General features: G+C 22.7%; 4 protein-coding genes across 4 annotated transcripts; all 4 read right to left on the bottom strand. All coding sequences in view use genetic code 6, as the record gives it.

Annotated features, from left to right (window-relative positions):
• Positions 1 to 468: 468 nt before the first annotated feature.
• TTHERM_00711830 (hypothetical protein) lies at positions 469 to 5,265 on the bottom strand (the record flags this gene model as incomplete). Its single annotated transcript, XM_001025843.2, has 4 exons — positions 2,980 to 5,265; positions 2,337 to 2,930; positions 1,388 to 2,183; positions 469 to 1,322 (listed from the first exon to the last, which is right to left on the bottom strand). Exons 1-4 carry the CDS (start codon positions 5,161 to 5,163, stop codon positions 469 to 471), a joined length of 4,428 nt encoding a protein of 1,475 aa, XP_001025843.2. The 5' UTR covers positions 5,164 to 5,265.
• Positions 5,266 to 5,727: 462 nt separating this feature from the next.
• On the bottom strand, positions 5,728 to 6,537 carry TTHERM_000711821 (hypothetical protein; the record flags this gene model as incomplete). Its single annotated transcript, XM_012800525.1, has 1 exon — positions 5,728 to 6,537. One exon carries the CDS (start codon positions 6,535 to 6,537, stop codon positions 5,728 to 5,730), a length of 810 nt encoding a protein of 269 aa, XP_012655979.1.
• A 796-nt stretch (positions 6,538 to 7,333) lies between these two features.
• On the bottom strand, positions 7,334 to 12,152 carry TTHERM_00711820 (hypothetical protein; the record flags this gene model as incomplete). The annotated part of the gene is made up of 3 exons (XM_001025842.2): positions 7,334 to 8,218; positions 8,279 to 8,614; positions 8,673 to 12,152. The coding sequence occupies 3 exons, from the start codon at positions 12,150 to 12,152 to the stop codon at positions 7,334 to 7,336; spliced, it is 4,701 nt and encodes a 1,566-aa protein (XP_001025842.2).
• A 1,149-nt stretch (positions 12,153 to 13,301) lies between these two features.
• Positions 13,302 to 14,297, bottom strand: TTHERM_00711810 (transmembrane protein, putative; the record flags this gene model as incomplete). Its single annotated transcript, XM_001025841.3, has 1 exon — positions 13,302 to 14,297. One exon carries the CDS (start codon positions 14,295 to 14,297, stop codon positions 13,302 to 13,304), a length of 996 nt encoding a protein of 331 aa, XP_001025841.1.
• Positions 14,298 to 14,729: the final 432 nt, after the last annotated feature.

Genomic DNA, 14,729 nt, shown 5'->3' with positions numbered 1-14,729 from the left:
ACAATAAATAAATAAATTATAACTTTTCTAATTTACATTTCATTTTAATTAGGTAATATATATTTTTTTAACCTTTTAAGTTTTCAATTGCATTCTAATATATAAACTATTTTATTTCTTTTAAAAAAAATTTATGTTTATTTAATCATTTAAATACAATTAATATTTTTATTTTTGCTTTCTCTCTACCATTTATGTTATTTTGCCTTCCAAAAATTTTTTATATTATACAATGATTTTATTTAAAGTATCTATAGTTTTTTTTAAATTAAGTCTAGATTAAAATAAATTTAATATATTTATGAATTGTTGTAAATTCAAAGATAGATACTCTTTAATATGGACATAATTAGTTAGTTATACATAGATAGATAGATAAAAAAATATTTTGATTATATGTTTTTATATAAGAGGTTTTTAATATTTACAATAAAATAAAAAATAGGAAAATTGATGGTTGAATTTCAATCAAATGGGATTCTACATCATAAGATTATTTTTGATAGTTAGTATATCAGAAGCCATTTCTCCATAATAACTCATATTATGATTGTCCCTTATACTCTTAATTCTTTATATTATAAGTTACAAATCTTCTTTACCTTACAAGAAATCTTAGTATGTAATAGTTTTATGAGAAAGGTCACATAAGCACTCGTTGAGATAATTACAATAATTTCTTAGTTTTGTTTAATCATTATTTTCTTTTTACTGCTATTGTTATTATGAATTTGGGTTTGCAAATGTTCTTTAGTTTGGTGATTAGCTCTGTAGCTTTCCTTTTAATGGTGAAGTACAACAATTTTTTCTCTTCACCAAATATGCAATTTTGAGGATTTTTTAATTTATTAGTTCCATTTACTTTTTTTTATCTAAGAATTTAAATTGGCTCATTTCAGTACATACATTATAATGGTTTTAAAATCTGCTTTAAGTTATGAATTCTAAACATTTATCACAAAATAATTCCTGAGAATCCAAGTGAAAAACTCCTGAAGTGTTATTTTATATCCCGTTAATATAGCTGAAATCTAATTTTTCATTATTTTTTTGCTAAGTTGATTTAGGAATATTACTTAAGAAGCTATTATTATTTGATGGATTAAAGAATGGTGGTGCATTTTCTTATTTTTCAGCTTATGTTTACAGATTATTATTTAAATTAGGATTCGAGATGTTATTCGCACCTGAATTTTATATAGGATAAACAGGATTGTTAATATGATTTCTATGAAAATCATGACTCTAATTATTATTGTTTTTATAATCTGTTGGATCGTAGCTAACTTTTTCTACACTATATTAAATTGGAGATTTACTAGCTGTTGTTTAGTTGTAAATTATAATTTTAAATAAACAAAACTTTTCATCAAATAAATATATTTACCATTTGGTCTTTAATAAAATATTTTCTATGGAGAAATATTTGCTCTTTTTACCTGCTCTTCTCTTTCATCTCTAAAGTAAGGAGAGCGAATAGAGTCTTGATTAAATGTGAGCTGGGTCAGTAGTGGAGGATTAGCCTTTTAATCTTCCTAAGTCTTAAAATTTATCAGAGTCGATTAGACTGTCTATTCTGGAATAAATTGATCCTGCATTTATTTATTTATATGATTATTTTAAGTAGGTTAATAAGATTTTGACAAAGGGTAAGCAATTTCTTATGGCTAAGTTTAAAATGTGTGGAATTAACTTGTTTGCTTTTATTATATTGGATCTTAATTCTAATTATTTATTTAATGATGTAATTGATCAGATTCTATTATTATGTTATTTTCTGTAGATGTCTAAGTATCTCCACAGCCGAAGCAAAGTAAATCATTCTTTTATTTTTTATTTGCATTTTTATTGCCATAAACATATTCTATAGATGACTATAAGTTATTTTAAGGTTATTATATCTAGCTCACTGATCTATATCTATCATTCACTTATGGGTCTCCTTTTTATATTGATTACTTATTAGAAACTATATAGCTCGACAAGTTAATTGGCTAGTTGCTGTCAACGAAGTCATTAGTACTAGCATCGTTTTAATATTAAAATTTCATAATTGGAGAGCTAAAGTTTGACTATCCTTAAACCATAGAACCTTTGTCTATAGCACTGATAGGAATACTTTTAATATCACTTACTGTCATTGTCTTTTTAGTATTTACGTCGCTTTTAGGAGAATTCTTATTCTTTTAAACAAAATAAAATTATATATTTACTGTAAATACTCCAAATAATTTGCAATTTAAATTAAAATTGATTTAAAAAATAAAATTTATAATTTTTATTTTAAATATTTGTTTATTAATAATAATTATTAAAAGAAAAATCTGAAATTTTACAATAAATGATGCTCTATCATAAAAACTATTTTCATCAACTTGTATACCAAATTCATGATAATTTGGACTGATTTTTATGTTATAGTTATTTTTTGAAAAGTATGTTTGGGGTGTTGAAGATCTATTTTTTTAGCTATTTGGAGAAAATATTTTTTGCTTCTTAATATAGTAAGCGTTTGGGTTATTTGTATCTATCTAAAAGGGTTAAGGAGGATTTAAATTTTTAGCCATTAATTCATTTTATTCATTATTCTTTTGAGGAGTCATAAGTTCAAGGATTAAAGTCTCTTCAGTCCTTTCAGGTGGTGATTAGTTTGTTATTTGAGGCTATTTGTTTTTTTAAGACAGTTCTTTTTTCATAGATAAAGGTAACTATATTATTTTATTGTTGTATGGATTGTTAATATTATTAGATTAGTCATTATGGGAAGATTTTTTAGTTTTTTCTTAGTCTGTTTTAAAATAATTTACTATGTCTTTGACATTTCTCTCTTCTTCTGCATTCATATTAGTATGGAAGCTTTATTCTAAATCACTTTTTTTTCTCTAAAAATTTTATTCTTAAGATATTTACATTGCTTTTTACTATTAAAACTAAAAAATTAAATAAGCTTGATTTAAAATACTAAAATATTAAAAATACCTAATCAATGTACTAAAACTACTGGGTAGGTTAGCTATTTTTAGATGCATGTAGACTATTTAATGTATAGTAAAATGGATTAGTTTTTTTGTCTGCAGATATTTTATTCGTTTGCTCAGTTTAATTAAGAGTCTACTTCTGCTCTTCAGGTGCTTAAGAAGAATTATTCATAAAGCCTAATTTATACTATGAGTTAACATTCTAGCTGTCTCTTATTGTCTTTTCATAAATTTTATCTGTTCCAGTAAATGCTTGAGTGTTCTACTATGATTTTTTACTAGATTTTACTGATTCGTATTACTATTGTTGAGAATAATTTTTATCATCAAGGTAGAAGTTACTTTAATATGGTTGAGTGTTCATATAATTTTATAAATCTAATGTTTTATCTTTTGGTGTTGTAGCCATATTTAAAGGATTGTTACTTGAGCGAGATGGACTCATTTAGGTTAATTATCCTTAGCTTGTTTCATAAAATATTTCTTCTTCTTATTCAATAAGCTCTTTTTCTCTTTCTAGAATTTCTCTTTCTTTTTAAAGAAGTTATCTTTGCTATTCCAATAATTCTCTCTTTTTTTAAGGAAATTCTTACATCTTTTTAATATCAGACTAGTTTAAATTTTAGTTTATTGCACTGTGGTAGCCTGCCACTTTAGAAGGAGTTTGCTTGGATACTTATTCAGAAATATCACTTAAATTATTAAGATCTGAAGAAGGTATAATAGGTCTGCTATCATAATAATTATTATAAGGATCCTTCACTTTTTTAAATTAATGAAAATTATTTTGATTGTGCACTTTATTGCTTATAGGTTCATTATAATTATTTTAATTATTGAAATTATTTGAAGAAGATTTGACTTTGTAAAGACTACTATATTTATTTTCTTATGAATATTTTTATTATTTTTATGATGAAGCAGATTACTATTGACTTTAGTTCTAACTAATACTTATATTTTATAAAGAGTTTTAGATTGAAGGTTGACTGTATTTATCCATATGCTCAATATCTATTTAAGGAAAATTAGCGCTCCGCTTTTCACTGATATATCTGCTGCCATTTGAGTTTTTAGTTTCATAAGAATATTTCTTAATGTTACTGCTCGTGTTATTTCCTCTAGGTTGATTTAAGTTTATGCTTTCAAACTAACTAATTTAACTTTCATTATTCTATTACTGTAGCAACTGTTACTATTGTTGCTAACTTGGTTACAAAATAGATTGATTTGCTTGCATATTTTTTGGTGAAGGCTTTTTGATTTTTAAAGAGGCTGGATTATTTAAGGATGAGTAAGAATAAGATGCAGGAAATTATGGTTGTAAAACATTTTTGCTTATCTTAATAATTTCTGGTGTATCTTCAAAAGTTTTATTTGCAGGAGTAGTATTTTTTTCTACTGAACCACCTTAATTTTGTTTTTATTCTGATTATTCAGTTTAAGGGGTTTTAAAGTTAGATTAATTAAATCCAAGCTAAGGCTTAGTTTTTTAAGTTAAAGCTGGAGACCTAATTTAAGTTATCTTTTTACCTGTAGAATTTAATCTATCACTAAAATCAAGCACTCTTCTCTCATCTTGCTAATTATTTTACTATAATGTATCATTTTTATTAGCAGAAGTAAAATATTGGTTGTTACTATATGCTGCTTACTAATTTTATTTAACTGAATTTGGAGATATCTATTAGGATTTAATCTAAAATCCACTAATGTCAAAATCTTTTTTTGTTGGAGCTAATTTATCATTTTCTAAATACTCTTAAGTAACAAATATATTTGGTTTCGTTATATTTTATAATTAATTTGTGGCTGAAATTTATTTATCTGAGTCTAATTTTAGTTCATACTGCTATCCTTTGTAAACAGGATCTAAAATCTTACTATTAACTTTCATTATGCTTTTTTATCCACTGCTTGGCGTTGGTTCTAGCTAACTAAAGTTAATAAATGGGCTATCTTATAAAGGATTATAATTTGAATCAGTGTACTCATATAAATTATTAGTGTTGAATTACTCTGCTTTACTACTGAGTCCTAACAAATTTGTTAGATTTGTTGGAGAATTCTACCTAGAGTGATAATGAATTTTAGAAGGCAATTAAATAGGTTAACTGTTTATTTCTGCCTAATTTTTTTGAGAAGAAGAAGGATATTGTTGATATTGTTGAAGTTATGAATTCATGGTAACAAAACAAATTTGTAAAACTAATTGGTATGCTAAACTAAAAAGATGTCTTTGTATTCTAACCTAACCTAAAATTATATATTTGTTGCTATGAATTTTATTTTGATATTTAGATTTAATTGATTAAAAAGTTAGTTAATTATTCTTAATATTTTATTATCATTATTAAATTAGCTTGAAATTAATATCTCTCGATTTTTTAATATATATAAGGATATAAAGCATAACCAATCAAAAAAGTTGATAAAAATCATGTAGTTCTTTAATTAATATTCAAAATTATTAAACTGATTATTATTATTAAATAAAATTTAAGTGTTTGTTTTATTCTGAAAGTTAATATAATTTAATATAATAAAATTCGCCTAAAACAAATTATTATTATTATTTATTTATTTTATAATTGAGGTATAAACCAATATATTTAAAATTTGTTGACTATATGAATGCAAATATCCAAAAAAATTATATCATCTTTAATTGTATTTTAGATAATTACTAAATATTAAACATATAAAAATAAAAAAATATAAATATTTTTAATTAAAGCATGGTCTATTTTCAATAAAGTCTAAAATCCTATGGAATTTCTTTACATACGCAAGACCCATATGACCAATTATCATAGTCTAGGGAATATTCATCAGAAAATCCATTTTATGAATAATCATCTTCTTAACCTTCTTCGTCAGACCAATTGTTTTATTCTTTATATCCATTATTATCGAAATTTTCATATAATTTTTAATTATTTTTCTTGCTTTTTTTTAATGGAAATCTTTCAAGATTCTCTTTAATAATAAAATTATTTTTATATTATTATTTTTATTTATTTATTTGAATCTTTAGTTTTAATAGTTTTTCAGATAAATCCTTTGAAAGTATTTAGTTTTTTACTTATTTATGTATTAAACTTATCTATTCTTACACCTTTTCCATTAAAAGAAATTTATATTCATCAACTGTCTCCTCAATAGATGATATAATTTTTTGATTATCATCATATACGCTAATGTATAAAAATGGAGACTTTTAACTATACACTGTGTAAAATTCCTTACTATTACCATATTGTATTTTAATTAGCTCTTATTTAATTTATAAAACTTATTCTTCATTTAAGTTATTATCATCTGTATCTATATTTTAAATATTAACAAATCCTCTTAAATGATCACATCCTAAAATTTATTATATTTTCTAATTTAATTTTCTACACAAGATTTAACCTTAGTGTGATTTTATTATTCTCTTTAGCTGTATTTAAGTTCTTTTAATTTTATCACAGTAGTTATTACCTGTTTTATATATGTATTCGTAATTCAAATTATGATTTTTTTAACTTTTTATTTCTTTTAATGGCTTTTTCATTTTGATTTTTTTTTTTAATTATTTATTATAAAAAGTTTAATGTAAAATAATCTTGATTTAGGATTTATATAGGTCTGTATTTAATCATTTACATACTAAATTATTTTAAGTTTTATTTTAGTGTATTATTAAAATTTATTTAGCGACCTGCTTAACTTTTTCTTGGTTTAATGACATTTTTTTGAATGTTTCAGAATATTTCTAGTAAATTTGATTAATATAGAATAATATTGAATGATATTTATTTAATGCAATAGCAAAAGAAATTTAATATAAATATATAGATAAGTTATGATATGTATTCTAAATATACTAAAGATAAAATATGTATGTACATGCTTTATTATTTATAATAAATAATAATAAAAGAATATATTTTTTACTTATATTAAATAATTCTTCATTTCACTAGAAATTATGAAAGGTTTTGCCGCCAATAAAAAATGAGATAAATTAATTTTATACACAAAATTTATTTTTGAAGTTCTAAACAAATTAAAATAAAAATGTTATTTATCATAATTTACAATAAAACTGTCAGATATTTCTATTTAGTGTCGTTATTTTATAAAATTGTTATTATGAAAAAAATTAATTGATAAATCTACTTTTACTGTTTTTTGATTAATGATTGAACTCTTTCTTCCTATAACAATACGCATTTTAAAAAGTGTTTGCATTTTTCTCTATTTTTATTAATTATGTTTTACTATTTAAATTTATTAAGATATGAGATAAAAAAATTTTATTCTCAAAGTCAATTAATTTTTTGAAGCTTTTAATAAATTAAATTAGATCATAAAGCTATTGCTCTTAATTTTTAGAAGGCAAGTAAAATAGTCGTTTCTATTAACTAAAGGAAATTTTTATTATATAACTATTGTTGTTAAGAAATTTGTTGATTATTCTACTATTACTGCTATAGGATAAAGGATTGAACCCTTTCAAATAATAGCATTAAATCTTAATAGGTATTTTACATTTTTTCAACATTTTCATTATTTTATAGTATTTCTTTTAAGTTTTCATCATGGAATTCTGTATAAAAGATTAACTTTTTAGTTGTTAAAACTTGTAAAAGAAAAGTCTAAAATTCTTAAACATTTTTTATTCTTGAGTTAATGAATGATATTTGCTCGCTTTTTTACATTAATTCCATCTATTTCATTTACTTACTACACAAAATTTCATGTTAACTTAAAGAATCTCTTGTAAATATCTAGCAAAATTTGCAGTAAAAAAATAATTATTATAAATTTTTATCACTTTTTATCTTATTTATTTATTAATTTTAATTGGTAACTGTATTTAATTACTATGGAGTACTCTAAATACTATTTTTTTTTTCAAATTCATTATGAGAGGTTACTCTTGGAGTAAAGATATTGTTATTGTTAGGATTATTAGAAACACTGACTTAAACTGGAAAATTTTTATTATTTCTATTATATTTTTAATCAAGATAATTATCTTATGAAGTAGGAGAACCTAGCATTCCATTTTTTTTGTGATTAATTGTGTTTACTATTTAATTATAATTTGATGACTCTTTATTATACATCTGCTTAAATTATTCTGAAACGACAAGAGGATATATTTACTTTTCGAGAATATTATTCATTTTTACTTCGTTTATTTTATTTTCTGCTTCTTACACCTGCTAATGTTGTTGAATTCCATCCTTGATTTTTTTTGATTAAACACATTAATAAAATTGAAAACAAAAATTATATTTAGTTACATATTTATTTTCATTCTTCACTTTAGAAAAGTAAGTCTAGGTTTTGTCATGTTTAGAATCTAAAGTTTATTTAGGTATATTTTAGTTAGCAATGCTTGCTTCAGAAATATCACAGGGCTCTAATTGAGTAAGTGAATCTAAAGGTTACTTTTACATTAATTATATAGGTTGCTTTTATGTTTTAAATTATGGATTTTTAGAAACAAAAGGAGAGTTTCTAAGTTCTATGCTATTATTTGCAGAGAGAATTCCTTCTTTTTCGTCTAAATCTCTACCTATAGGGCTTTTAGAGAGGTAAGGCTGATTGAATATCATATTTCTGTTTGGGCTTATATCCTTTTTATTTATTTTTAAATAAATCAATGCTCAATTAAAAACACAAAAAATATCTTACTCTTGATCTATCTCTGTTGAATGAGTGGTTTTGAGAAGTTTCATGATCGAAAATTTTCATTCTTGGAGTTTTTTATTTCTCTTTATTGGCTTCATTATATTTGCTAACATGGTTAAGAGAATTATTACCGTTAATTTAATTTGGATTGCTTAAATTTATTGCGAAATTATTTCTTTATATATTATTACTATTTAATTTACTTTTAACTAAGTAATTTTAATAAAGTAAATTTTCTTCTTGTTAGGTATTTTAATATGTTGGCAAGCTTTTTTTCTTTATAAAGTTATCGCTATATTTTGTTATTTTATTTCTCAGATCATGATTAGTTGGAAGGGTAGATGAAGCCTTCTAATTTGCTTGAAAATAATTCAAATTTTATTAAGAAGGCTGATTTCTATTAATTATATGCTGAGGTGTAAAGCCTGAAATATTATAACTATTGCTATAGAGTTGCTGTTTACTTGCTTTTTACATTAAATATTCAGCAGCTGTTTTTTTAAGAGATTTTTCTTAGTTTTAAGATAATTAAATAGCGTTGTTATAGGCTACTTTATTCACATTTTCCCCAGGTTTGATCTTGTTTTAATTTAATACAATTTCTTTTGAATTTTTTCTTGCATCTTTATAATTCTATAAATTGATGGACTTACTTTCTTCTTTCATTTACTTTACTTCAGTTTAACTATTGTTAATTTCATTCTATAATTAAATATATTTTTTAAGATTATCTTCATCTGATTTGAGTATTTGAGCACTATCCACTTGTATTTTTTAGTTTATTTCAATTCCTGAAAATAAAAGTTAATTTACTTTTGGTGTTTAATTCTCTTCTTAAAACTTCTATTTTGTTTCATAAAGCTTATTGTCAACCTAAAATGTTTCGTTTGACATTAAAATAGGAGAATTTTATAATTTTTTATTTTCTTTTTAAATGTTAGGGGAGTTGCTGAAGTTTTACTAATTGAATATTTTCTTCTTATTGACTAATCCAGCAGATTAAGATCTTCCTAAATTATCTTTATGATTATTAGCTACGAGGATATTTTCTTTGTTAATCGGATTGTTTTAGTTTGAGGAAATAATCTGATTATAATTTTTATTAATCTAATGGTTCGGAGAACTAACAGTTGATTCTACTCTTTTAAATGGATGCTCTGCGTTCACAGACTTAGAATAGTTTAGGTAAGTACTATTAAAATTACTATTTTTATTATTACTTATACTTAAAGGATTTTTTTGATGTGAGTTTTCAGCTGAACCATATTTATTAGAATTGTTATTATTCTTATTTTGATTACTTTACATTGTACTTCCTAAACTATTGTTATTATTATTCTAAGTATTAGCATATATCTATATTTCATCTTATTTATAAATGTTCTTTCCGTTAAATTCTTATGTTATACTGTTCTTGTGGCTAAAATGCTCAATTACTCCAGACGGAGACAAAGGTGAGCCAATATAATGAGGTTAGCTGTCCAAGTTATTTTCTTTTGTTAAAATAAGAGAGTTATCTTATTGACTTGAATCTTTTTTACCACTTGTATTTATCTGATCATATTTTCTTTTTGAATGAGTTGGATAATTGATATAATTACTTTTCTTACTAGCTTTTCTTGCTAAAAAGCTATTGTTATTAGAATTTGGGTTAGTATTTATACCATTTTAATAGCTATTATTTGATAAATTTATTTTTTAAATAGATTGGTCGTTTAAGCTTTGAGGGTTATTATTAATGTTTTCAGTGAAATTAAACTCATTTTCGATACTTGGATAATCATTCTTTTATTTTCTTCTTTGTTCTGGATTGTTAGATTGTGGTCTATTCAAAAATTAATTATTTTTCATCTTTTTAAATTTTATTAAAAATTCATCTTCTGGTGATAAATCCTGATTAATTTTTCTTGTGGAGTCTTTAATAAAATCCATTTCTTTTGTAATAGAATTATTGTTAAAACCACTACCATTATTATTGTTGTTATTGTTGCTATTACTATTTGGTTATTGGTTAGTGTTTGATTTATGATTATTTAATTTGTAAGTATTAATATGAAAAACTCCTTGTTAAGATTGGACAGAACTATTTTAATTAAAAAAGACTGAATCAGATCTTGGAGAAATAAAATATAAACTCTAACTATTAGATTGATTATTTCTACCACTATTAATTGAGCTAATCTAGGATTTATCGATTGATATGTACTGCTTTTCTTATGGAGGCTAATATTTTTATGAATTACCATTAGTCTAATTAATATTTTAATTAAATTATTATTATTTTTAAGAGTTATAATTACTATGATTTTAATTATTGCTTTAATAATTATTTGATTATTGGCTATTAAAGTGACTTTACTATGCACCTTAACTTATATAATCTTATGACTGATTTTAATAATGGTGGGTTTAATTTATTTTATTTTTCTGATAATGCTATTCTTGTCTGCTATGATTCTAGATATTCAATATTTGCTATTGATCAACTTAATTTTAATCACTTTGATTTTTAAAATTTTGATTATGACTGTTATTAGCTTTCTAAAAATTTTGCTAAGCACTATTCTAATGTTAATATTGGATATTGTTTGTATTATTGCTATTTGAATAAACTGAACCTTGGATTTTCATATTATTTTGATACATGTTTTATTAAAGGGAATTCGATCTCATATGCTTCTACTATTAGTTTTTATTCAAGTTGTTTTCTTCATAAACGTAGTTATTTGTTCTCTCTTGCTAATTATTATTATTTTAATTATTTTTTTAGCTTAAATGAGGATCTTAATTTTTAACAGCTTAGTTGGAGTTGTTGAAGTTAGGATAAGAATGTTAGTTTTCTTAATTTTATAGTTGTGTATTGTTTAAATTTTATTGAGAATTATTATACATCTTAAAATTTTGATGATGATTTTGCTAAGTACCTTAATTAATACCAAATGATTGGCTAACTAATTCTGATTAAGCAGTTTTAATAGTATGGTTAATAATGCTCGCATCAGAATTATATCTATGATGCTAAGTTTATCTAAGGGTGCTCTCAATTTATGAGTTGGATGATTCTCTTTCTCTCCTCATGTTTGATGCATTTCCAAATGTTTATAAAGAAGAACTAGGATTATAAGGAATACTCTATTGACTACACTAACTCTATCTACCGCTTTAATTAGGATACTAGTTGAAAGAGTAAAACTAATTTTGTTAATTAATCGGTGAATGATTTTGAGAAATATTCTAATTTGTATTTTATCCCTATTTGTTTGCTTAGACGCTTTCTTTATCATATTATTCGTTATTCCTAGAGTGAAGCGAGTTTAATTTTTAATTTCTAAATGAAAACATTCCTATTTAATCTTAGCTACTTAAGTTATCTTGTAAATTGCTATATTGATTTACTTCGCTATTTGTCATATAAATTTCACCTCCTCCACCGCCGCCACCTATAATCTATAAACTATCTGAGTTTACTTTGGCTCTGCTCATCTAATTTAATTAGTTGTTTTGATTAATGCTTTTGCCTTTAAACAATTTAATAAATTACTTTTTACTTTGTTAAGATAAATTAATTAAAAATCAATATTTAACAACTAGTAGGCTAAGAAAAATTAGTTAATCTTTCTCTATAATTTTTTTTCTGAGATATTAAAAGAAATGATTAATCAATTAATCTCTTATGTTATGTTACTTTATGAGCACTTATTTTAACTGATTAAACTTTTATTAATATTTCATAACAGATATAATTATATAGTTAATTCTACCAAGAAAAGATTTTAAAAGCATACTTTTTACCTTTCTTTTAATGTTTATCAAAATTTAAAATTAAAATAGGCTTTTTATTCAAAATGAAAAATAAACTAGGTGAGATATCAAAGAAAATATTTAAATTCTAATCTCTAACAAATCAACATACATTTTCTATTAAAATTAAGCATAACATTTTTAAATAATTATGCTTATTTATTCAATTTTTTTTAAATATTATTTAAAAATTTAGGAATAAGAAACATTTTAATTGAAATATATTTTTTTATTTTACTTTATTATTCTATTAATTAATTTGAATAAAATTTATTTAAATATTTAAAGTAAAATAACAATAAATAAATATTTTAAGCTTTCATATATTAAAACCATTCAAATTTTTTAATTATATTAAAAAGATAAATATTGATTTTTCTTGAATATTTTTTGATGAATATTTATTTTTTAAATAAATTGATTGATAAGGTAAATGAAAAACTTAATATTAAATTAATTGAATAAAATATTACTTATTTTAATTTAGTAATTTTGTCAATTCGAAGAAAGTAATTAAAGCACTTAATTTGAAGTGATTTATAAACAATAATATATTTTATATAAATAAATATCAATAAATAAAGAAAACCAGTAATATTTAAAATTTATTTATTTATTAAATTAATTAATTAGTTAATTAATATTATATTTTAGCTATTAAATATTATTATATTATTTCTTTTTTATCTCTCTTTCTTGCTTAATTACCTTCTTACTCACTAACTAACTTGAGAATGATTTGATATGATTGTTAGTTCATTTAATGATCAATTATTTGAAAGTTTTATTATTAATTAGAAGATTCTTTTTAGTGTATTTTCTACTTAAAGTTCATTTATTTCTTTGAGTATTTTAGATATCTCTATTACGAGCTTCTAGTATTTCTTATTTTCTTCTTTGTATTTCTTCATCATTTACTTTGTAGACTTCAGCTTCTTCCATTTCTTCAATATGACGAGAAATAAATTTTTTAGTAAATAATAAAGTAAGGGCCATTACCACATGTAATACACCAACTATGTAGATATATATTAAAAAGATAGAAACAAGCAAAGGTATTTTTTACCATGTTTCTACTATCAAGCTTGTGCTTAAAATTAAATACACGAAATAAGCAATATAAAGAGTTGAGAAATAAACTAATGGGAACCAACCTACGTTGCACCAGGGAACTTAATCTAAATTATTATTAACAGTCCTAAAGGCGATCACACTATGTTCACTTTCCATTGATTGATTAAGTTATTATGCGTTATTGCTATTATAGTTATTATAATTATTTGCAAATATTAAGTTAGTTGCACTGTTATAGTTAACATTATTTCTATTTAATTGGGAGTTATACATTTCAACATCATTATTTACTGGATTACTACGGTTAGTGTTTTAGTGGCTAGGAGGATTTTATGCCTGTTATTAATTTTAGTTTTTATGAAATATTTTGCTTCCAAACCAAAATATAATCATAATGATTAAGCTAAAGAAGAAGCACAATATACTTATAGCCATATAGAAGATGACTAAATAAAATACTTTTTTGTTAATAAGATGAATCTCAGGGTAGAGGGTTAAACATCCTATACCAAAAAGTAAAGAAAAAAAGATATTCACAATTTAAAGAAATCTGAATGTTTGATTTGCTTATGATTAATTAACTTTTTGTAATTGTAGCATATGTTATCTATCTTCTATCTTCCCTCTTAATTCGCTTTATTGTCTTCTTAGATCTCCTGCTTCATATTCTAACTCGTCATTTACCATCCCATTTTCATCTCTTTATGCTCTCTAAGACTTTTTTGGCGTTGTAAATTACAAATTATTTTCCATAATCTTAATTATTACTTCTAATCTCTTTATTTGAAATTTAATCTATCTTTGGAAATATTATTAAAACTTAAATATTATTAATTAGTTAATTAATTGAATGAAATGCCTATATTTTATTTTTAAATTTTTTTTTGCCTTTGATATAAAAAATATAATTTATAATTAGATATATTTTTTTACTAAATATTTTTAATGCTTTCCTAAAAACAAGTTATTTGTTTGTATAATTTCATATATAAATACAATTATTTGTAAGCAAATTTGCATTCACAAAATATTATATATTTTTGATTAGAATAAAATTTATAAATTAGATTAAAAATCTATGCATTTATGAAATAACCAGTTAAATATTACCAAAAAAAAAATCAATGAATATATAAATAAGCTATCTTCGAACTAATAGCATATTATTATATTTAATAATATTTG

Source organism: Tetrahymena thermophila (genome assembly GCF_000189635.1).
Source record: "Tetrahymena thermophila SB210 genomic scaffold scf_8254104, whole genome shotgun sequence".
Lineage (NCBI taxonomy): Eukaryota > Ciliophora > Oligohymenophorea > Hymenostomatida > Tetrahymenidae > Tetrahymena > Tetrahymena thermophila.
Note: the sequence above shows the minus strand (reverse complement) of the source record. Positions and strands in the feature narration are given on the sequence as shown.